Source organism: Amia ocellicauda, chromosome 4 (assembly GCF_036373705.1).
Source record: "Amia ocellicauda isolate fAmiCal2 chromosome 4, fAmiCal2.hap1, whole genome shotgun sequence".
In the NCBI taxonomy this organism is placed as follows: Eukaryota; Metazoa; Chordata; class Actinopteri; order Amiiformes; family Amiidae; genus Amia; species Amia ocellicauda.
Window position 1 is genome coordinate 37,961,244 of NC_089853.1, and position 23,663 is coordinate 37,984,906.

The 23,663-nt window shown below is 44.7% G+C and overlaps 1 protein-coding gene across 1 annotated transcript; it reads left to right on the forward strand.

The window, feature by feature from the left end:
• The first annotated feature begins 203 nt into the window (after positions 1-203).
• Positions 204-23,202, forward strand: rims4 (regulating synaptic membrane exocytosis 4). The gene is made up of 6 exons (XM_066702915.1): positions 204-918; positions 13,549-13,690; positions 19,894-20,006; positions 20,178-20,279; positions 20,567-20,706; positions 22,878-23,202. Exons 1-6 carry the CDS (start codon positions 822-824, stop codon positions 23,094-23,096), a joined length of 813 nt encoding a protein of 270 aa, XP_066559012.1. The 5' UTR covers positions 204-821; the 3' UTR covers positions 23,097-23,202.
• Positions 23,203-23,663: the final 461 nt, after the last annotated feature.

Genomic DNA, 23,663 nt, shown 5'->3' on the forward strand with positions numbered 1-23,663 from the left:
GGAGAGGAGAGGAGAGGTTGGAAGGCTCTGGCTAGTGATGCTGAGATCCATTGTGCTGGATGCTCCTGTCAGTTCAGAGCCAGCCCCCTCCCCCAGCAGCGCTCTGTGATTGGAGGAGCTGCAAAACCCCAGCATAGACTCCATCCCAGCCCCCCGCCTTCCTGTGTCTCCACCAAGGTCTCATCAGTGAATGAACTGAATCAAGCACAAGCTGTAGAGATAGTAACACAGGCTCTCTCTGCTGCTCAGCGCTGCCAGAGCAAACCAGCACCTTCACTCCGCATCGCAGCAGGAGGAACTTGAACTCTCTCTCAGCCCTCTGAATGCCTGCACAGCCAGCCGGCAGCTGCCTCGGGATCAAACAAATAAGCAAAACACACAAGATAAATTAGAAAAAAAAAGAAGGACAAAAAACAATAAATTAAATCATCTGTTGCTTTTTCTCTTCCTTCTTTTCCTTTGTCTTTAACTCCTTTCAATTCCAGCTGTTGTGGTTTCCAGCTTGGGAGTACACAAAATCAAACAAATAGAAGAAGAAAAAACAAAAACAGAACAAACAACAACAACGACGACGACGACAACAAAAAGTGGAATTGCAACTTTTGTGTCTCACGGGGGCAGTTGTGTGTTTTTGCAAGCGTCCGACAGCAGCACGGCATACACCACGGAGGGCACGGGCGTTGTTGTGCTGAGGCACTGTTTCTCCAAGGCCCAGGCCGTGACCAGCAGGCAAGACGCCGCGTGCCGTGCTCCGCGTGAAGAATGCGCCGACGCGGTTGGCGAAGCCGTCGCCCGAGCCGGGCCCCACGCCTGGGCTGTACATGGAGCGCTCCCAGAGCCGCATCAGCCTGTCTGCCTCCTTCGAAGCCCTGGCCATCTACTTCCCCTGCATGAACTCCTTTGACGAGGACGACGTGGGTAAGGAGAGGAGACACTCCCTCTGTTGCGCTTGTGTCATTGTTGTCGTCGCCCTCTGTGTTAAAAGTGCCGTCTGCTTCCCCAGGGCCCAGGGGGGTCTGCATGCAACCCAGGCCATGTGCCTTTGAACCACAGACTGGCTGTAGAGCAGCCACCCTGAGATTCACAGCCTGGGGCCCAGGGCTCCCAGTCTCCCCCCTCCACCAGCCTTCCCATGGAGGACCGGCTGAGGGAGAGTCTGTTTAGCAGAGGGAACAAATCAAAGCAAAACACTCTGAGGTAGACCAGCAGCACGGAAACTTTCCTGTCTTTCCCGTGTGTCGCTCAGGCGCGCAGCTCCTGACAGGCTGACTCTAAGGCATGCATGGAATTGGTCTACTTTTGTTCAGTTAAATGAAAGAAAATGTGTGTGTGTATAGTCAGTTCTGATCAGTGTTGTCTATCTGTGGAAGGGCAAACGGTTGGTGGTGTGACATTTTATTTGTTTTGATTTCTTTTAATTATTCTTGTACTGCTAGTTTTCAAAGCCGAACCTGAGCCATGTTGTTCAAATCAATTTTCTTTAACATGCAGAACATTTGCATACAGATACTCTAGCCATGTTTTTTTTTTTTCTGTAAGTTGCAGTTGTTTTCTTGCAGTAGCGATGTCTGGGAATCAAGAGAGAAAAGGGAAGAGGGTAAAGGAGAGGAAAAGGGCAGTTTCTGTGCATTTCTGTGCACCGCCTCTTTAATTTTGAATACTTACAGCATTTAAACCAATTCGGGTTGGAGAGAGAAATGATTTATCCCTTTCAATCCAATTACAGTGCACCAGATGCACGATGGCTCGACACAGTCCCTGCGATGCTGCTCTTGCAGAGGAAGACAGTGGTGCAGCACCTCTGCCACAGTCCAGGAGAGCTGCATCCCCTGATCAGACACATCTGGACAGTACTAGCGAGTTGTTATTATTATTATTAATATTATCAGAATTTATTATATTGTCCATAGCAAATAATTGCTACAGAGCACTTCACACATCAAGACTATAATAATAATAATAATAATAATAATAATAATAATAATTATTATTATTATTATTATTATTATTATTACAATGGCTGCTGCTGTGTCTTGTGGAAAGAGCGTTATTGTGAAGCAGAGGACAGATGGGGGGAGAATAGTTTCTGCTCTCTCACTCTCTCTCTCTGCCTCTTCCTAATCTTTTCCCCCTTGCGGCTCCTGTTATAGGGGCCTGGGAGTCAAAGTGCAAAGCCAGGTGTCCAGGAGCCCCATACAACCAGTCTTGTAGTCGCAAAAACAGCAGATTTATTGAGTAATGCCTTGACCTGTAAGACTCTGGAGCTGGTAGCTATGAAAATATTGAGGTGCTAAACAAACCCCCCTCCGCCAAAGAGGCATTGATCATGACTCCCAGCACTTATGTATTTATTTATGTCATCAGAATTGACATTGTGGTTATAACCTGTTGTATTCGTTCTGCGCTTCTCGTTATTTAAGAGTTTGTGAAGACCTGTGGATGAACTAATCGCACAGCTGGCTGCAGCAGGGGTTACAGCTCCTGGCTGCTGGGGATTGCTGTTAACGATGGACTCAATGCTACAGGCACGCTTATTATTTCGGCTTTCTAAAGGGGTCGTGTGTATCCCTTGAATGAGAGGGTGACTGCATGGTCACACGGTAAAACACTAATGCTGTTCTGCTGTCAGCGTGCATCGTAATAACTGTCGGCACTCTTGGCACCAAAGCAGCAGTGTAGATTATTACCTGATGAGAGCCCAGCCGCATCTCCAGATACTGCTTCATGCTGCTCGGACGTCTGACCTACTAAAACCACAACACAGCGTGCGCATATTAATCTATCCTCGCATGCAAACATGCAACACTGCACAGCACTGAGAGCAGGGCTGACTTTTATTAGTCTTCTTCTGCTTCTTCTATGAATGCAAGAACATAAAAAAAGCTACAAATGCAGGAGGGCCGTTTTTACTATCTTGCTCAATTTGATCGATTTTTTTAATCAGGACTGCTTGCCAGAACTGCTTTCAAAACAATTGGAAAAGATCGTCTAGTGTCTGGGATGCGTGTTTGCAGCGCTGTGCTTTCCGATCACTGTCTCAGCCCTTCTTGCGGCAGATGGATGGCATTAATATGGTGCTGCTGTCTGGGATGGCTGGTGTTCTTGTTGTATTTTGGGAACTGTGATCAAGGGTGCAGTTTCAGTCTGTCCCTCCTGGAGAGATACAAGGAGACTGCCCGAGTGTGTGAGGTGGAGACTGTGGCATCAGGCAGGATTCCTCTGTTGACATCGCAAGAGAAGCAGCAGCCTGTTGAAATGATCCAGCTAGGTGCCCTCTTCCCTGAAGCTGCAGTGTGTGTGTTTGTCCCTGCAGACACACGATTGTCCATGTTTGACTAAACATCAAACATCAATCAGTTAGTGCAATTAAGCCTTGGTAGTGTTTGACAGAAAGTGTGGCTACTGACCCCGTATTAACATGTCATAAGCATATTATAAGAGAGAATAAGCAAATAGCTTTTATAACTTTGTGCATTGTGTTAATGACCTAGATTTAAACAGGCACACACATGCGAACACGCTTCTATTAACGCAGTAGCAAACAATGAGTCAAACCGTTTGACAAGCAGCTTTAGATATGTCCCTACAAACCAGAGCCTCTGTCAAGCTCCTGTATTCACCTCATTTTGTGTGGAGCGCAGGGCCCCTTACATTAACAGCTGTGGCCAGAGAGAACGGTGGATGTAGCTGGCTCGTGCAATATGTGCAGGCAATAATAGAGGATGTTTTTGGCCTCATTATGTCAGCACTTGTGAGCCAGAAATGGACTGAGATAACTATCAGTAGGGAGGTGAAATTCTGCATTTAAAGCTGCCTGCATGTAGGCTGCTGAACATCTCATGTTTGTCTCACCTCTGTGTTTAGTTACGCGATAATCCTGATACTTCACACAATGTCAATTACAGTGTTCAATGTGCCCTGGACATAAGGTTCAGCAGAAATGTTTCCAAAGCTTGATATATTAAGGATCTGTTAAAAAAAGTCTTATCTCCATAGCAGGCAAGGTAGAAGTTATTTTCACAAAAACCTATACCGATAGAGTACAAACTCATTTCACCACTCTGCTGGGGTTTGTGGAAACACATGAGTTACACAAAGAGCAGTGCATGGGATTGATATTGAAACCCCTGGCTAGGTGCTTTTACTGGGAGGCAACGAGGAGAGTTTACAGTAGTTCTGCAGAGAGGCAGGGTGACCTGACTGAGTCTCCTCTCGCCACAGCCTGTGCCTAGGGCAGGACAGGGGTGATGTGCTGAGCAGTGCAATGGTTCAGATGTGGACAAATATTAATTGTCAATGCATTTCCTGGAACGAGAGAGAGTCTGTCCAGGGGGGGAGCTACAGAATTCTGGGGAGACTGCACTAGAGCACAGTATGAGGTGGTGTTATACCGCTGTAATTACTGTTAATTACTGTGTAATAACAATAGAGCAATGTTCAGTTATTCACTATCTGGCTGCCTGCCGGATCCAGTCTGTGCTTAGTACAGGAGACAGACTGCGAGTCTGTGTGGTAATGGCTTTTGTTTTAAAATTCTTGCTCACAGCATTTCATACAAAAGTGTTATTTCAGGGCGACAGCTGGTATTCACTGACAAATAAAGCAAACTGCTCGGCTCCTTTCTGCTCTAGGACAAGAAGCATTAATATTACATGTTGTCAAAAATGTAAAATGACTGGGGAAACAGCGGATAATGATTGATAATTGTTTCTCTTTGTTGATGGTGACTGTGTAGCAGTCTTACATTGTATAGCTTGGCTGTCCTAGCCAAGGAGAATTGTCACATTGTGTTATATATATATATATATTATTTTTTTTTTAATAACGTTTTAGCAGCATTCATAATTCACATCATAATGAGAAGGCTGGTAATGACCTGTCATGTGTTTTCAAAGGAAATTTTCTAAATGAATTGATAGGGTTGTTGCTCTGGCTCAGAACGGGGCACACAGAGAGAAAAATTACAGAAAAAAGCAAATGTTTTCCTCTGGGACGGCTGAGCAGTACTGACCCAGAACAGGACAAAATAATATTGAGTTTTCATAGAGGGCTTCAAATGTTGTCATGTATGTAGGTAAGATCTGGACAGCACTGAGCTCTGTATGAGGAATCCAGTGCCGGGCTGCTGAGGGGCGCAGAATGGAAGAATGTTTGGCAACCTAGTAACTACAAAGTCTGGAATGCCTTCCACATTCTGTCACAGCCAGGACTCTGGAGCACCCTTGTGGGAATAAACAGATGAATACCTGGGAAAGCTGGGACAAGCCCCAAAAAAAGAAAAAATGTAAACACGTGTTGGGACTGTGTGGTGCCTTGAAAGCAAAACTGACAATTGCTCTTTGGTGGTGAAGCCTGCATAACTTCCAGTGAGATGGGGGTGGGGTGGACGATGAACTGCCACGATGGGGAAAGCAACCGTTAATTTAAGTTGTGTCACGTTACATTTCATAGAAACAGAAACGCATTACTGCAGCAGTTTTTGCAAAGCTCTTGGCAACAATCCCCCCCATTCCCTGCAACTGCCCTGCCCCACTCTGCTCCCTGCTCCCCGCACCATGTGACGAGTCTGCTGAGATGTGCCCGCTGTCTCTCTGTTTGCCACCCCATTCCATGGCACCCCTGTAGATCCTCATCTAATTGTTGTGCTATAAACATCCTCTCTCTCTTCCATGCCGCTTCTACAGCACACAGCGTTGCTGACAATCTCAGTTGCGGAAGCTTGTTTTGTCTGATTGCTTTGGGGTTTTTGTGTTTAGTTGTTTTGTTACTGATTTGCAGACTGTGCTCAGCATCTTATCTCATCAGCAACAAGGGCTAAGTTAAGGCTCAATGAAACAGAGTAAGCATCGCTGACCGCCGCCTCCACCCCCACATCGCGCCGTTATAAACATTTAGCATTCATCATCTTTTCCCTCTAATTGCTGTTAGACGCTGTGACACGCAGCTCTCTGTGAACCCACCAGCATTCGCAATGTTTAACGCCTCCAGGAAAAAGGAACTGGAGTGCATGAAAAAAGTCTCAGAACTTCTTATGCTTATTAACACTCCCACGCTGTCAGGCCCAAGCCGCGCTCCCTGAGCCGATTCTGAAAATACTACAGAGGCTGCAACGACAGGATCTGTCAATGACTGCATGTCCCTGGACAAGAATTCTCTCTGTTGCGTAAGGCTGTGACGAATCGAACACAGCAGAAAGAAGAGATGGCAGGTTAATTTTGATTAAACTGTGTCCAAAAACACATTGCGCTTATATTTTGTAAGTCGCCCTGGATAAGGGCGTCTGCCAAGAAATAAAAATAATAATAATAATAATAATAAAAAACACAAATGGCAGAAACACAGATAAGCAAATACAAACAAACACTGTAAGACATAAAACTCTTGGAATTTCTCACCCAGTATTATTCAGTTGATTTCAATCTTTTCCCATTGTAAAACATTAGTAAAGGGTTGTGTAATTGTTATTTCCATAATGGCTGGCGCAAGATCTGCTTGAAAGCCAGTACTGACTTTGGCAAGGTATAGCACAGTGGAGAGTGGGCATCAACAGCATTGCGTATAATGCAGTACAGCACAGTGCTTGCTTCCCAGTGATCAGTTCCTATAGAGTGCCGTTCATAAGAGCACCACTGAGTAGACATGACATGGGATTAACATTCAAAAGACCGATGCTTCTAAATCTCTATTGTTTTTTAGTTTTTTCATGGAAACATGCTTTATGGAAATTAACATTTATGTAACACACTTACATTTCACAAGAAGGGGCTGCTTAGGGCTTTACAGATTATTATTCCTGGTCCGTTTCCCCCCGTCAGACAAAGCCGTGGCACGCCAGATTTGTGGCTTTACCGCAATATGCTCCTCACTCCACCATGTTGTGTTTTTGACCAATCATGGTGTTTTCGACCCAATGTGGTCCCATTCTGTTATGCTGTCAGCCTGACTCTTGTAACTGCCACAGCAAAATGGCTCGAGAGCTTGGCAGAGATGCATATCACATGTAAGAACATGGGGAAGGTTACAAAAGGGAGCACTTGGGGCATCCCACTTGTTTGGTTGGAACGCAGCTTAATCTAAATCTGAAGGCATCTTAATTAAAAATCTGCTTGCTCCTCCCCATGATCAGAACTGGTTTTCCTGCCAGGACACAGCAACGCACCAGTCACCCGGGCACAGGGCACAGTGTCTAACTACAGCTGGACCAGTGGCTCATCTTGGCATGCTGCCCATATCCAAACAAGACTGAGCTTGGAGGGAGGGATGAAGGTCCTCTATCTCTACATCTGCTGCCACCAGGAACAGCTGTTTATTTACTCATCTCGGCAGGCACCAGTACTGTATCTAATCAGCCAGGATATTGATAATGCACTTCTTTATGCAAGAAGTAGATATAGGTAAAGCACAAACATGTACAGGGAGGTGATCTATTAATAAAAGGCATCTTATATGGTATTGCACAGTGAAGGCCTGAACTGTGCTTTTCAAAAATTGGGTGTTAATGTTCATAAGATGGTCCCAAGTGGAAATTAAAAGCCTGCCCAGCCCTGTAGCCCATTGCAATTCTCTGGCTTCCATCAGGAAAGTGTTGGATGAAAGTCTGGGGTCAGTGGCTAAAATCAAAATGTGAAGGACCAGATGATGTCTTTTGTAACATTTCTTATGCGTTTACGAATCACCTCAGTCTCATCTTCAGATGGCGTTTGTGACGGGTACAGTGACACAGACCCTAGGCACCTCTGACAGATTCACACTTTCTCAGGGTGAAGTGGTGAGACCCATTTCTGTAAGCGAAATCTCGGCCAAGTCAAACAGTGTCGCACAGAGTGAATGAGTGAGACAGGGGTCTGTGTCACTGTCACACAGTCAGGATAACATATCTCTTTTATCTATCCAGCCATCTCCCTGAAGCTTGGCCTGTTCTGGTATAAAAGCTACTTTATTTACTTCTTTAAACCTATTCAAGGAGGGGAAACTATTTCAGCACGGCACAGTAACCTTTTCCCAACTCTATAAATATTTATCCCAAAATGCCACTACCGCACAGGTGGTCTGCTAGAACCAAACTTTTAAAAACAAAACAGAAAAAAACAACTGTCAGGCCCAAGTCATAAGATGAATAAAGGAACTTGTAGACTTTCGACTGTCAGAGAAGAATAATGTGTGCAGTGCTCCCTGGGACCTGCTTAGCTCTGAAGCGAGAGTGCTGCACTTGACTGAGTACTGTTTAAACTTTCTTACGGGCTCCAGTTCCAGTCAGAAGCAGTCAGAAAGCCTCTGAGATGTACAAATCCCTGACAGCAACATTGCTATGGCACCAAACTCTTCAGGTATGTTTTGAAAATGCTAGTCAGATACCTATGGCTGCACATTCACTTCTCTTGACAGGTGCCTTTCCAACCTATTTCAAAGTGGGTTCAAATTGATATCATTACCTGCAGAATACGAACTGTCTGTCAATGGAGTCAAAAATTAATTCACATTGAATGCAGAACCACACAAGAGTTCAGTCAGTGGTGCCCAGGAGTTTGCACCCTGCTCATTTTGCATCACCGATATTAAAATTTAAAAACACAATAAATAAACCAATTCCAGGCTACTATGGTTCCCCCATTGATCAAAATGTTTTGGTTATTATTCTCCTGATCTCATTGTGTTTGGCCGAGTACCCCATTCTTAAGTATTAGCTATACTGTTCCGGTAAACTCAATAAAATACAGGAAGTTGCCAGGAGACGTTCTGTGAGATAAGGCACCTTGCAGGGACTGTGATGACAAATTCCTGCCCTGTGCTCCCAGGCAGAGGGAGAAAATATGACTTCTTAAAGGAAATGCACTTAACCTTCCGTGCTTTTCAAAAGTGAATTACCATGTGTAACAGACATCTATGATTATGTTTTGTATGGGTGGATTTTTTCAAATAATAATTAAAATATATATATATTTGGCAGGTCTTTCCAAACTCACAAAAACAAGCACAAAATTAATTTCAGGTCACCATTTGAGCTGTCAAGTTTTGTCTGTATCAGGAGGAGGAAAATGTTATTAAAAATTAAACAAGAAAGAAAAAGACAAAAATACTTATTTATATATAATAAAAAAAAAAAATATATATATATATATATATATATATATATATATATATATACATATACACACACACACACACACACATATATATATTCAGGGTTAAACTCGTTGCAGACTGAGATTGAGATTTTTTTACAACAACATTAATAACTGTCTTTTTGATGAATGAATGCAGCGCTGTGTCTGCCAGCTCTTACAGTACATTTACATCTCCTCTCACAGAGCACGGGGGACTCAGTCGGGGAGAGTCTGTGCTTTTGCACATGCCAAACTAAATTAAGGACCTAATATCCCACGCCAACACAGTGGTGCAGCAATAGGAATGAGATATTCTACCAACCTGTGCAATCAGTGAGAGGAGCGAAATGCCACTTTTATTTTATTTTGTTTCCCAGTAAGAGCCCTCATTAAAGATGCACAGCTCCTCGTTACTTAGTGGGACTGATTGGAAGCTGTGTACTGGGAATGGGGTCCGTAGTGATACTCACATTGCTGAGGGCCATGACTCAGTATGCAATAGCAGGCCTAATAGGGAACTATGCCATGTACCTGCTCATTAAAAAACCTTTGCATGAATTGGATATATTTGTTTATGAGTGACTGTATCATCAGTATTGCGGCTCAACTGTGATCAGCCTCTGAGAACTGGACTGTCTAGCACTTATTTTAAGAGGTCTGCATTGATGTTTTTAATTAAAGATTGTAATTAAGTAAAGTACAGGTTAATTTATAGTGTGGGCGGGGACAAACGATGAGTGCAAAGAGACAATAGCACTTCATTTGTGATGTACACACTGAGGTCCATCTGCACAGGATTGGAATTATAGATTTTGTCTCACTTCCCAAGTTAATGAGATTTTAGACGTCCTCACTTACTTTTCTCACAGATCCAATCAGGCTGTGTTCATTTTTAGGCCTAAAAATATGTCATAAGGATAACATACTTCCAACTTCAGAGCAAAATAAAAAAAAACTGGCAGTCTTGAGTTGTGCAAGCTAGTTTATGGTCTGAGATGTTAATGTTCTATCTGTGCTTTTTTTTCATGACTGGGTTAACGGAAAGCTCTGTGGATGATTCAGAGTGCCTGTCAGTGTGTCACATTGCCCCTTCACTGGGCACTACAGACAATTCAATTTGATAGCAGCGCTCCATTAAAAGATGGCTTTTCAGCTGTAAATTCTTCAAACTGAAGAAAAACGATTGCAGTCTTTAAATCCTGTCCTGGCTGAAGTGACAGTTCAGAGGAGATAGGCAGGGCTCTAACGGGAACACTTCAAGCCATTTGATTTCTTCTCAGTGCTGAAGTACATCCATTGATTCCTAAACCAATAAAAGGCAAGAACAGAGAACTGTGCAGGATTCAGACAGGGGTCCCTTATGGTCTTTCATGGAGATTTGAAGTCTGTTCTGATCCAGCAGGACAGCAGTAAGAGATGTGTTGAGATGCATTGTTGTTTTCCTGTTGTTGATATTTGCTTGGTTGTAGGTATCGTTAAAGAGTTCAGTCAAACGGGCTGTGCATAATGAGGGGAAGCATGACGTACATTGCTCCAGATCAAAGGATTCGGTTGAAGGCAAATATTAAATGATGTAACCCAAATCATTATTCATTTCCTGATTTTAATATGGCACTTCCCAGTCCTGACCCTGCAGAAGCTCCCTGCCCTCTCTTTAGATGATTACACCTGGCTCAGGTTCAATACTAATTAAGACACTGAGGCTATTTCAATGAGCATAGTCAATTAAGCCTTCCATTACAGCAACAGTTTTTATAGATTTATTGATCTCCAGTTATTATGATTATTATTATTATCTTTTACTCATGAAGCCATTGGAATGGCAGGGGATTGTTAACTGGGATACAGAGAAGTACAGGTCGTGTGAAACCTTTAAGAAAATACATTTTTTTTCATTTTTTTTTGGATAAATATTTATCTTGCCTGTAATAGAAAATTAAATATTTATTATTTTATGAAGAGTGCCAAACTACTGCTGCAGCTCAATCTGGGTTTCATAAAATTGTCATTGTCACGCTTTTCTAGCTACCGGCATCATCTGCTAATATATAAAAGAGCTTGCCTTCACACAGCAAACCCCCCCCAGTCCCCAGTCCCCCACCCCACCCTCCTATTTTTCTTGCAATGGAGGAGAGGAGAGAATATCCAGCTGCAGAATCACGAGGCTGCTGCAACTCTTCTGTCTGAGTCCCTCGTGAGAAACCCTCCCAGGCTTTCCAGAAAACACACTGGATAGTGGTGCATGAAATGGCAGGTGGAAGTCTCTCTGGGGGGCTGCGGCTGACGTTCCCCTTCTCATTGCAGAACCTTATTCCTTTTAAATGTTGTGCGCGCGTGTGATGTGTGTGCACTCGTATGCGTGTGCGTGTGATTGTCTGTGTGCACAGATCTGACTCCGTACCAGTGCATTGGTGTCAGTCTGAGGACAGACACAGGCCATATCACGAAACCCAGATTCTAAGATTCTGACCTGCCCCTGGGGGTCTGTTGGGCAGCTAGCTGAGGACCCCCAAACTGTTTCCCAGTAGAGCAGTCTTGATTTGACTTGGTGAACCTGTGTCATCGCACACCGTCATTAAAAGTGGATATGAAGCTCTTTAAAAAGATTCCGACTGACTATTACAAGCACTAAAGCAGGGAAAGGCTGGTTATGATAACAAAATCTCAGTACCAGCGGGTGTCTCTCTCTCTCTCCGTCCCCTGGTGTGTTGTGCCGGTCACCTCACAGTCCCCTTGGCTTTGGCACAGTCCCAGAGAAGCAAGGTTGTTTCTCGTTGACACACAGAGCCCAGCTAATGAAAGTCACTGGATAAATCCATCATTGGACCAACACAGGTGGGACAACCAGCCCTTCACTGCTATACAGCAGGTCCTACTGCTAAGGTGCATTAAAGGCCAATTTCTCAAATTCCCTTGTATTTATTTATTTATTTATTTATTAATTTATTAATTTATACAGCTTGCATTTTTTTTAGTTTTTTGGTGTCAAAAAGTAGACAATTTGATGTATTTTGGTGTTTGTTTTCTGCTGTACGTTTGGAATGCAGATTGAAATCTTGTATCAGTGCTGTGTTCCTCTTTGGATGATGAATTCAGAAGCTTGCATTTTGCATCTTGCATTCTTCGTCTCTATGTTCTGGTTCTAGATGTATTTGCATTCTGAGTTTCCATGTTCCCGTTCTGCAAGCATTTGCATGCTGAGATATCCTGGTTCTTGAAGACTAATTAGACCCACTGTCTGGGAGCAGAGCAGTCATAGCGGAGCTGCAGTATGCCACAGCCTCTCCTCGCGTGACACACTTAATCCTCTATAGCCCCCCCCCATTCGTACAGCACAATCTGTATAGTGCCACATAAAACAGACAAACAGAACATTATGCTGTAGTTTTTGAAACAGGCCCATGGATGGTGTATTGTTTCTCTGTTTTGTGATTTTTAAACTCACTGAGCAGCAGGAGATCTGGCTCCCAGGCAGTAGGACATGGCTCAGTCCTGGAGCAGGTTAGCTCCAGCTGGGAAGACAAGAAAATTTAGCTAAACTCCCCCTGGTGGCTGAAATAGATCTCCCGGAAAACGGGGGACACTAGATAGGAAGAACCCAACTCTGGGTCGGCGTGTTTGCGTCATGTTTAATAAGTAATTATTGTTATAATTTATTAATTCTGTAACAGCATATCATAGGGAAATTGATTTTATTGTGTTCAAATAAATACGTTTGTACTTTTGTATGTGTGTGCGTGTGAGAGGACAACCTCTTTGATTTAGACTCTTAAAAAATGAGAGGAATACTTGTCTGCAAGATGCCATGGTAACAGTATTCCAGATGCAGCAGTGGCATTCTCCAGGGTGTGCCACAGCATTGTGTTTCACCAGCCGAGCTTGGTGTCACAATAACGGCTGCAGCAGAACCAGGGAGCTGGGGCTGCAGTCATGGAGGAAGGAGAAATACAAATCAGTAATTCATTTTTAAAAAGCCTTTTTCTTGTTTGTTGATTAATACAAGGCACTCTAATTCCACTGTTCAATACAGGCGCATGCTGGAGCCACGCAGAGTCATGAATATTTTCAAAGGAACTTGGAGCAAAGCGCACACACTCAATCAGCCCAGCTGTTTTAAAATAGATCCGTAATTATTCCCCGAGTGCAGGTGCGTTGGTGTGGAGAGGCTGCGCTCACCGCCAGGCATCAGGGGATCACACCGCCCCTCCACACCACTGAAGGGAGAGTAGAAGCAGGGCTGAGAAACAAAAAGAAATCGGCCCCTGCCTGCCTCCTTGAATGAGGCCGGACAAGAATTTGTGTTCTGAGAAAGAAAACAATGTGGTTCTCTCTGTATGGTTACATTTCTTAGTAAGAAATAATAGTAGAGTCACTAAAGGGTTGGGGCCCTGCTGTGTGTGTGACTCTCTCTCTCTCTCTCTCTCTCTCCCTGTCTCTTTCCCAGACGGTGAGGGGCGGAAGCTGAAGGGCACGATCCAGCGCAGCACAGAGACGGGGCTGGCAGTGGAGATGCCCAGCCGCACTGTGCGCCAGGCCAGCCATGAGTCTATCGAAGACAGCATGAACAGCTATGGCTCCGAGGGCAAGTGAGTCCCGCACGCTGTTTGCCTTATTAATATTGCTTTTATTATCAATAATAATATGTTTATAATACATATTATTATTGTTATTATGATTTACTGTATATATGATGATCTGTGTTCAGTATAGTAGCTCTTAGTTGAGAACATAGGAAAGGCAGTAAGGGAGCAGCACGTAGCTCAGTGCTCCCCTAAACTGGGCCACTGGTTCAGCCACCTCACCAGCACTTTGGGTAATTAACTGCCTCTTGTTCTCCTGGGTATCTGCTTCCACATAAAGGAGGTCAGCCATGTGACATCTGTACAGGCATTTCATCTGTACCTGGTTGTTCTTTTTGCTTTTTCATTTTACAAAAGTGAATCTTCTTGTATATTTCTGTCATCAAAAAGAGAAAGAATGCAGTGCATTAGGGTAATTGGAAACTGTATCAGATACAATAACCAGAAAAAATTATGAAAGGCCACATCTAATCCTATTGCAACAAAAGCACATCTTTAAAAAGTAGAAAGCTTAAAAAAACTAGAATACAAAATGCCAAAGAAAAGAAATCACATCCAGCTACTGCAGCTATTAGGTGTGAGAATTACAGCTCACAGCGGGCAGCTTAATGTGATAAACAGTGATACCTTGTTGGCTGGGATGGTTATTTATGTCACAGTGTCGGAGCAGATGAGAGCCGGATCTGGGCCTGAGTGATAAGCCAGGAGACCGTGCTGCCGTCAGGCCTGGGGAGGCCAACTGCAGCACGGAGACGAGACAAATTCCCGAGCTGCCGTCTGGAGTGTCTTGGAGAGCAGGCGCGTTAGACAGCACCTGAACTGTCTCACTCTCACAGACACACTGAGAGACAGAGAGTGAGACAGAGAGACAGAGGGACAGAGAGTGAGAGAGACAGAGAGAGAGAGCGATGGAGAGCATGAAAGCAACACTGAGAACATCAAAGAGTTTCTATGCTTTGATGGAGGCGCTGGAAAAATTAGAAAAAATAAAGATGAAATAAAATCGGGCTCCTTTACTGGGTTCCTCATCAGTGTACAGTGCAACCCCCAGCCTGTCATTTTCTCTGTTCGCCCGCGTTTTTGTTTTTTTAATCTGGCCAATGGAAAGGGGGCAGGAAACTAAATTGTCACTTCAAAACAGAGAGGAGATGTGCGTTTCTTTTTTCCTTTGTTTGTTATACTTTTCCCTTTTTTTAACTCTACACTCAGAACACAGCTAGAGGTCACCTACAGAGCCAGACTGCCAGGAATCACTTCTTCTCATGTCAAGTATGCAGCCTCATGCACAGCCGGGAGGAATTAAAGGCCACAACGCTTTATATAAGCAGATTCAGTGCTGTCAGTCCATCTTGTGTCTCCCGTCTCCTGACAATGCAATGAAACACCAGTTCAGCTCTGAGCAATTAGTCTCAACAATAACCTCTCTCCTGAGGTCACTGCCATTTTCATACACAGCTATCTGTGGAACCAGAGTTTGTATTGCCTAGCTCTGGGCCTTGTTATCATCAGCATATTGTTTATTTAATTGCAAGGCCTCAAACATGAATAATCAAGAGTCAAATTAGATGGAGGCAATTGCTCCTTCCCAACTTTGGTCAGCGCAGCAGACCACGTCTCACTGAGCATTGCACTTTGACAGAAATTGTGCTTTGCCTTTATTTTTGTTGCTGCTGTTTTATATAGACCTTTATAGCATGGTTTTAGAAAAAGGGATGGATCAAAAAGCTGGTGATTTTGAAAGCCATATGTACATATCTGAATCACTTGATATATGTACTTGTTAAGGTGCTTTATCCCATGGATACAGTGACATTTTCTGTAAATCCTTTAATAGGAACCTATCGACTGACCTGAATGAGGTATTAAAAATGACTTTGCAGCCAGACTCTTCATTTGCCTGCTCCAAAGCCACACTGTCGCTGTGTGCACCTGGGGATTTCTGCAGCGCTCAGAGCACATGGAAGCAGAACTAGGGCAATGGGCTTTGTGAGGCTGTTATAGTCCTGGAGTGAGACAGATGGAGATGAAATACTTTTACATCCAGTGCATTTTTTTAACAAGTAAGGCAGTGTATATAAAATGTCCTTGTAATGTACAAAACCCACATGGCACATCTCTGTCGCTGGAAACGGCTCATAGAGAGAGCACAGTGCCCCAGGGGCAGGCTGACTCTGGCCTGTAGGAGAAGCTCTTGATTTAGGGATGGTGTCTGTTACAAGGCTCGGCTTATTTTAAGTGCATTGGTACAGGCTGGCCTTTAATCTTTGCAGGGAGAGAGATCTGACACTAACGTGCACTGTTAGAGTCAGAGAAGGCGGGGCTTCCTTCAGGGACATTTTGGGCTGGTGCACATTTCCCTTAATAAGAGACTGAGAATCCTTATATTGTTCAAAGGCCCCTAGGTGGCCCAGGGACGAAGCCAAAGCCATTTCAGAGCGCGTTATGTGAAGTAGAACAGAGGGGGAAGGGAGAGTAGGGAGGAGGACTGGGACACACAATGAAGTGAACTCACTGGTGATGTTGCTGTGCAGTTCCATTGCGGTGCTTCTGCTGGAGGCAAAGTACTGCCTGGTGTCCAGAGAGAGCAGTGTGCACAGTGCCAGGCGTGTGTGGAGGGAGGAGAGTGTAGGAACAGCACGGGAACAGCCTGTCCCGAGACAACCCTCACCCTCTAGTTGTCCCGGGACAGGCTGTTCCTGAGCTATAGTCACCACAAAACACTGTCTTTACCTGTCCCCCCCACCTCTGCACAGCTCCTGAATTCTGAGTGTTGAGGAAGCTGATAGCTACAATTAAAGAATCACGGATCACAGAGTTACTGTTCCATTTTTCCTGTTTTTTCTTTCCTCTTTTTCTGCAAAAAAATCATGAATTGCTCTTATTTTTTTATGAAGCTGAAGGCAATAAATCATAACGGATTTGTGGGATCAAATGCAGATTAGTATCCAGGATGGTGAGGTTTCCTTTTTGCGTTTGTAATGGGATGTAAAGACATAAATATGTGGATCAGTGATTTGGTCCACTCAGGCAGCTTGCTGGGCTCAAGCTCTCAGTGACGCACTGGGGTCTCAGACACCGGGAAGCATGATGCACTGTTCCCTCAGACCTCTGCTTCAGCAGATATTTTGTGTGTGTCTGATGAGTGTGTACGTGCACGTGTGTGTGTGTGTGTGTGTATGTTATTTTGAAAGTATTCACACAGCTATGCCATGTCTCTTGTATTTTGTTTGTGTTCATTTCAAATAATTACATGACTGTGGAGTGAGGAGGCCCATGTGTTTACCATAGCAGATCTGTGTGAGCTCCACTGGTAATCTAATCCCTGCAGGAAAAAAAAAACAATCGATACACAAATCAATAGCAGCAGCAGGGTTTTTAATAGTGCATATTCTGTCACTCTCTCCTGTCAATGTCAACCTGGCATGGAGTTTAAAGGGGTAAAATAAGCAAACACGCAAACAAAAAAAATGAACACAAAAAACAAATAACTTTCAGAATAAAAACAGTGGCAACTTCACAGCAGTGCTTGAGGGGTCGGTACACTTTGATGTTCTCCCGTGGGTCTGTTCCCATTCAGCAGCCGGAGAATCTGTATTGATTAATCAGCAGAGCACACAGCGGCCCGGACCAGCATTGAATTCACATACTGAAATAAACAAGAGTGTCAGCAGCATGTACCTGTGGGCACAGAGCACAGCAGTCAGCTACACAGCACACAGCATGGGACAGAACGCCCCATAGACAGCCCAGACAAGTCACAGTTAACCCTGTAAGTGCCTGGGTGTGTAAGTCATGTCCAGTGATATCCCAGGGGGAAGTGCCCGCACACACTCAACAGAGCAATACTGCTAAGAAACAACACACCAAACTCTCACACTGAGTTCTGCAAGAGCTATTCCTCTCACCTTTCACAAGAACGACCTTATGAATGGGGATTATATTACATTGAACTCTTGGGAAATCACTTTTCTGGTACAAGGAGAATATTGCATCTCACATTAAGTGCTTATGCAATATCACACGCACACTTATGTGCGTTGCTATTATGATTGAATATATATTGTTTTTTTAGAAATAATAAATACATTAAATACAATTAAAATCCTGAAAAGTGAAATTTCTCTTAAAAATGTCACAGACAGAGGCAGCTCTCAGATGTTCACAGCACATGTCTTGTTTGTCTGGGTGGTGCTGAGTAAAGGCAGCTATAAATATTTGGGCTGTTCCAGCCCTCTGTCCCCCTGTGTGGCAGCTGCCTGGGCCCTGGCACAGGCCTGTCAGCCAGGCCTCTCACCCTCTCCGCAACATCCCAGGAATGCACTGTGCTTTCAAACAGTACCTCCCCGTTTAAATAAATACACAGGACCAGAAATATAAATATCAGAAGACAAATTCCCAGAAATAAACAAAAGAGGGGTGAGTGTAAAACTGTCCAGCTCCCCAGCATTTGCACATTAATGTCTGTTACACAAACACAGAATCTCATAAGGAATCCAGTGTTCTGGCCCTCACCACCATATCCTACCAGCAGCAGGGTGTCTCAGGGGTTGTGTGGTGGGCAGTGGCTGCAGTGAAGATACTCACAGAGATGGAGCATCTCCAGCCCTCTCTGAGCTTCTCAGTCCTGGTCAAACCACTCACCATTTCCAAAAGCATCTCTCTGGAGAAGAAGAGCAACTACATGGATTCATAATACTAACCTGACCTTCTGTGTTGCACTGAACATAAAAAAAGCAATGTGAATATTAGAATTTTTGTGCAGGCACTCGTTCATCTCATTTGTATGTCTCTCTTATGTTCTTATCAAAGCAAAGTTTCTTTAAGCATGAACGAAAGCTTGTATCTGAAATTGATCTTTCCAAAGGAGACCTTGTGAAAACAGACAGAAAGAGAGAGAGAGATTGACCCAGATGTTGGGGAAATTACTATCACTTCATTATCCAGCACTTGCTGCCAAGCTGAACTAAATATATATATTTTTTAATTAGGTTTTGCCACTGGTCTAGCACTACAGCTCAAGTGTTGCTGTGCACGGGCGTGGAGGGGGCCTGTTAAAGCATAATAGCATTCAGTACCCCCCACCCTGGCCCCAGCTAGGAGCCCAGTCACTCACCCCCTGCCAGAGTGATGGATGTCAGCCGGAGTGTATCTCTCTAATGTGCTCTCAAAACCCGCCTTCCCTGTGGGGGGGTGTTAGATATTCACAGATGTACTGCTGCGCCTCAGAGTACAGGAGCCCCCCCCGTTTACCTGCTAACTGAGTCCGTCCGGTCTGGCTTCATCATGGCAGACCTCACACTGCCTGAGGGTTGACCAAATAAAAACATTGACCCACCTGTGAAACCTATACCCCACGTCAGCTGGGATGGAGTCATGGGCGCAGGGTGGAGGAGACCCAGGTCTGGCCCAGGCTGCAGGAGGGGCTGAGGTGAAGAAAGGAGGGCACAGACTCACTGGGGACCTGTGCAGCTCACAGCAGCTGGCTCAACCCTTTCCAGCATGCTGTAAAAATAGATTAGAAAAAAAAATGAAGAAGAAGAAGAAGAAAATATTGAGGTCAGAACTTTACACAGCCTGGGAGAGAAACAAATTATGCGCCTTCAACACCTCTGATGCTCAGTGAGAACCTACTGCATACAAACACACAAGAAAAAGTAAAGAGGAAAATATATAAATAGAAGAGAGAGGAAAGGAGAGAGAGAGAGACAGGAGCCCTGCTGTGGTTTCTGGGTGTCTTTCAGCATTTTTAGTGCAGCTGCCATTTTTCTTCTTCTAACTGAATTTTTTGGACACATTTAATTTAAATGCATTTTACTTTGCTGGCATGTGAATTTGTCATGCGTGCGTTCATTAGTATTCGTGTTGACAGCGTTTCCATTAGGAGCACATACATGTAAGAAAAGATGTAAAGATTTGATTGAAATATTATTAAAGTACCAGTTACAACTAGTACCAGTTGTACAAACATACTCATATACACTCTATTGGATAATTAACCTATGGTGTCCAAATGGCAAACAGCCCATGCTCCCTTGCTGCCTTTCTTATATTCTCAAATTGGTTTGTTTGTTGTTAACCCTTGTTACCACAAAAAAATGTAAATCAAATCTTCTTCATAACGTTTAACAGATTAAGTCACTTTTGTATCAAGGTGATGTCATGGCTCTGACAACCTCTTGCCCCCCCCATCTGTCTTTTGTATCCTTTAGCCTGAACTACAGTGGTGTGTGTCTGGCCTCAGACTCCCAGTTCAGTGACTTCCTGGACGGGATGGGCCCTGCGCAGTTCGTGGGGCGGCAGACGCTGGCGACTCCGTCCATGGGTAAGCCTCCGTTCGTGCTGATTGAGAAGAGCTAATGTGAATCGTTGTGCAGTGCTGCCTGTGTGTGAGTGTGAGTGTGTGGGTTGGGGGTGAGTATGTCTTAGCACACACTGATGAGTTCATAAGGATGTTTTGCGAGTTCGTGACGGCTGTGTGTTTGCCCCTGCGCAGGTGACGTGGAGATCGGGTTGCTGGAGAGGAGCGGTCAGCTGGAGGTAGAAATCATTCAGGCCAGAGGACTCACCCTGAAGGCCGGCTCAAAAACTCCCCCAGGTACAGAGACCCTGTCCCAGACATTCCCAGATATGCAACTACAAGAAAGTTACAAGAAAGATACCAATTCCTCAACAACTCCACACAGACACAATACCTGACACCCATAAACATTCAGTTTTTGACATGATTGTACATCCTGTCTCTGCCTCCTGCAGACAGACGGACATCTCCTAAAGCCCCGTAGAGCTGCTAAGGGTCCTGTTAGGGGTTGTTCTCTTCAGTCATTCCCTAGCCTTCCAAAAAGAAGACTAAGTGTAAAGCTGGTGTTTGTTTTCTTGTTGCAGCTGCGTACATTAAAGTGTACCTTCTCGAAAACGGCATCTGCATCGCAAAGAAGAAGACCAAGGCTGCCCGGAAATCCCTGGACCCACTCTACAACCAGGTCCTGGTCTTCTCCGAAAGTCCTCAGGGCAAAATTGTTCAGGTGGGTAAGCTGCACCGGAGAACTACTCAAATGAAAGAAAAACAAAACACTCTTTCACCTCCTCCTCATTCATCTTCCTTGGGCATTTACGTTGCAAGAAATACTGACGCATAAGGGATTGATTCAACAACACTGAATTCAGATGTAGGCATGCCATGTGCAACCCAATTTGCGCTGTGGTCCCGATGAGTAAAGATCAGAGAGTTGCAGCAGTCATTTCCAGTCACCCTGAGTGATTGTACACTCGCAGGCCCAGATCCTGAAATAAGTGTTGATTAGCACCTCCATCCCCCCGGGCCCCCTGCCTACACAATCAGACAGCACCTTGCCACGGCAATCAGTCTGCAGATCACCGGACCACAGCCGATGCATTTTTTATAATTAGGAATTATTTTCCCATGTACATTCAATTTTTGTATGTGGGGGAATTGGCTAAACCCCCGGCACAGAGGGGGTGAACAGGAGACTAACACGTGTGCACAGAAACACGCACTGTCACCCTCCGCTCCTCCTCACACTGCAAGCCCACGGCGCAAACAGCAGATGTTAGCCGTCTGACAGAGGGCCAGTGCTGCTGTCACCAATAGCAGCACAAGCCCCTCTTCCTGCTATTGGAAATCAGGAAAAACAAAGGATGACTTTGAACCAAGCCAGCAAAACAGAGAGGGTTGGGGGGCATACAATCAGCTGTTCACACTGCACACATCACAGCAAACCCGCTGTGCCAGCTTATTTTAGATATGTTCATTTTATATATTTAGATTTTTTGTTGCTGCTGTTGTTTATTAATTAATTATTTTTAAATTTATTTTCTAAATGCCTTTCAAAGCTAAACGATTTATACAAATCTTGACAGTCCCCCTGTCATTATTAGTTTTCTGGTAGCTGTCAGGTCTGTGTTGGAAATCATTGAGAGGATTAGCAGAACCAGAGAGAGAGAGAGAGAGAGAGAGAGAGAGAGCTGCCGGCCTGCCTGCCTCTAGATATCGACAGATAAGCCTGTTTGACAGTGAAAATGGAGTTAATGTTTAAGAGGAGCAGCTAGGTTAATAGCTCTGTTCAGTATTTGCCATTTCTTCAACAGCCGGTGAATTATTACATGAATAATCTGGCATCTTGTCACCGAATAATGTAATCTCGCACCTCCCTCCCTCCCTCCCTCCTTTTCAATTCACTTCAGTCTTGTCCATGGAGCGGCTGCAATCCTTGGCTGAGGGACAGAAAGATAAATCCTGTTTGTTTGTTTTGTTTTGGGGGGTAGGGGTATTAGAAAGGAGAACAAACGTTCAATATTTATTTAAAATGTACTTTTTCTGGAGAGAACATTTTTTCTGTTCTGTCATAACAAATGTTGAATTTTAAAACAAATCTCTGCACTACACGTAAGGAAGCAAGCAATAGTGTAGGGCTGCACTGGGGCCCCTTTTGAGTGAGTGTGTGAGTGTGCGTGTGTGTGTGTGAGTGTGTGTGCCCGTTTGTGTGAGTGTGTGTGTGAGTCTGTGTGTATGTGTAAGTCTGTATGTGTGCATGTGTGTGTTTGTGTGTTTGAGTGCGTGTGCATGTGCATGTGAGTGTGAGTGTGTGTGTGTTTCAGTGTGTGCGTGCAAACAAACGTCTGTAGAATATTCTCGAGAATAATGAAAACAATCCTTCATCCAAAAACGGCCCAGATATGCCCCCGTAGTGTAAACAGGTAGAGGTGGTCTGTCAGTCGCTGTGTGTATATTTGTGCAACTTCTGTTGTAAATTATAAACTGTTATATGCCTCTGTGCCTATAAAGAATAACTTTACCCACAAGCACTCTGTGATAAATATTAGGCAGGGAAATAGGCTGACAATTAGTTTATTTATTTTGTTCTTTCTCCAATTAATCAAAACAAAACCTACACATCTATTTAACAATCAGCCCGTAAGTAGTCAACCAATCCATCAATGAGCGAGGCTTGAGGGTTTCCAGGGTTTGACTGGAGAGACATTCATAGTGTTGACTAATGACAGCTGTGTCTGTGGCGGCTCAACAATGCAAGATGTTCTGCCTGTTCCTCAAGCACCCACATCCTGCCGCCACCACTGTTCTCATGTGTTCTGTATATAGTACATGCCACTAACAGTTCGCCCTTGTTTTGTTTTGTGTGTGCCTGTGTGTGTTTCGGTTTGCGTTTCTCCACAGGTGATCGTGTGGGGAAACTACGGCCGCATGGATCGCAAGTGCTTCATGGGCATGGCCCGCATCCTATTGGAAGAGCTGGATCTGTCGACCATGGTGATTGGCTGGTACAAGCTGTTCCCCACCTCCTCTATGGTGGACCCAACCATGGCCCCTTTGATCCGCCACTCCTCCCAGCTGTCCCTGGAGAGCACAGTGGGGCCGTGCTGCGATCGCTCCTAACGACACGGGTTGGAAGAACACTGTTTTTTTTTAAAGTGTGTCTTTCTACGCCCCCGGACCCTGGACCTCAGGCTGCTGCATGCATGACTGCGGCGCCGCATTGCGAAGGACAGGGAGGGGAGGGTGGGGGGGGCAGGGACGCTGCCTTTTAGGTGTTCCCAAAATAAAGGAGGCCAGAACAGTACGGTACAGTACAGTACAGAACAGTTGCAGCCCAGAGCAGTGGACACAGAACGGCCCCGATCGAACCCTGAGAACTCCCCGGTTCCGCCTGCAGGCAGGGTTCTAAACGCAGCCCCCAGGTTCCGCACCACGGTTCTCCCTGTGTACGGGAGTTTTGACCTCACAGTGGAATCGGTGGAAGATCACTATATCGAGAGTCGAACGAACAAGGAACGTGGCAGCAGGGCCTCCTGCTGAACACATCTGTGCCACTCTGCTGGATGGGTGCGTCTGGAAACAGGGCGACACCCAGTATTTTGAGGGTAATTGGTGAAAGGTCCTGCATTGCTCTGAAAGAACAAAAAAGATAATGATGGTGTTTAATTTGTAACTATTAGTGGACTG

Bases quoted from the DNA above. Each gene is read 5' to 3' on its own strand.
- rims4 (XM_066702915.1), top strand. From the start codon at position 822: ATGGAGCGCTCCCAGAGCCGCATCAGCCTGTCTGCCTCCTTCGAAGCC. The intron at 919-13,548 runs GTAAGGAGAGGA...TCTCTTTCCCAG, and splicing joins CTTTGACGAGGACGACGTGG to ACGGTGAGGGGCGGAAGCTG. The intron at 20,007-20,177 runs GTAAGCCTCCGT...GCCCCTGCGCAG, and splicing joins GCTGGCGACTCCGTCCATGG to GTGACGTGGAGATCGGGTTG.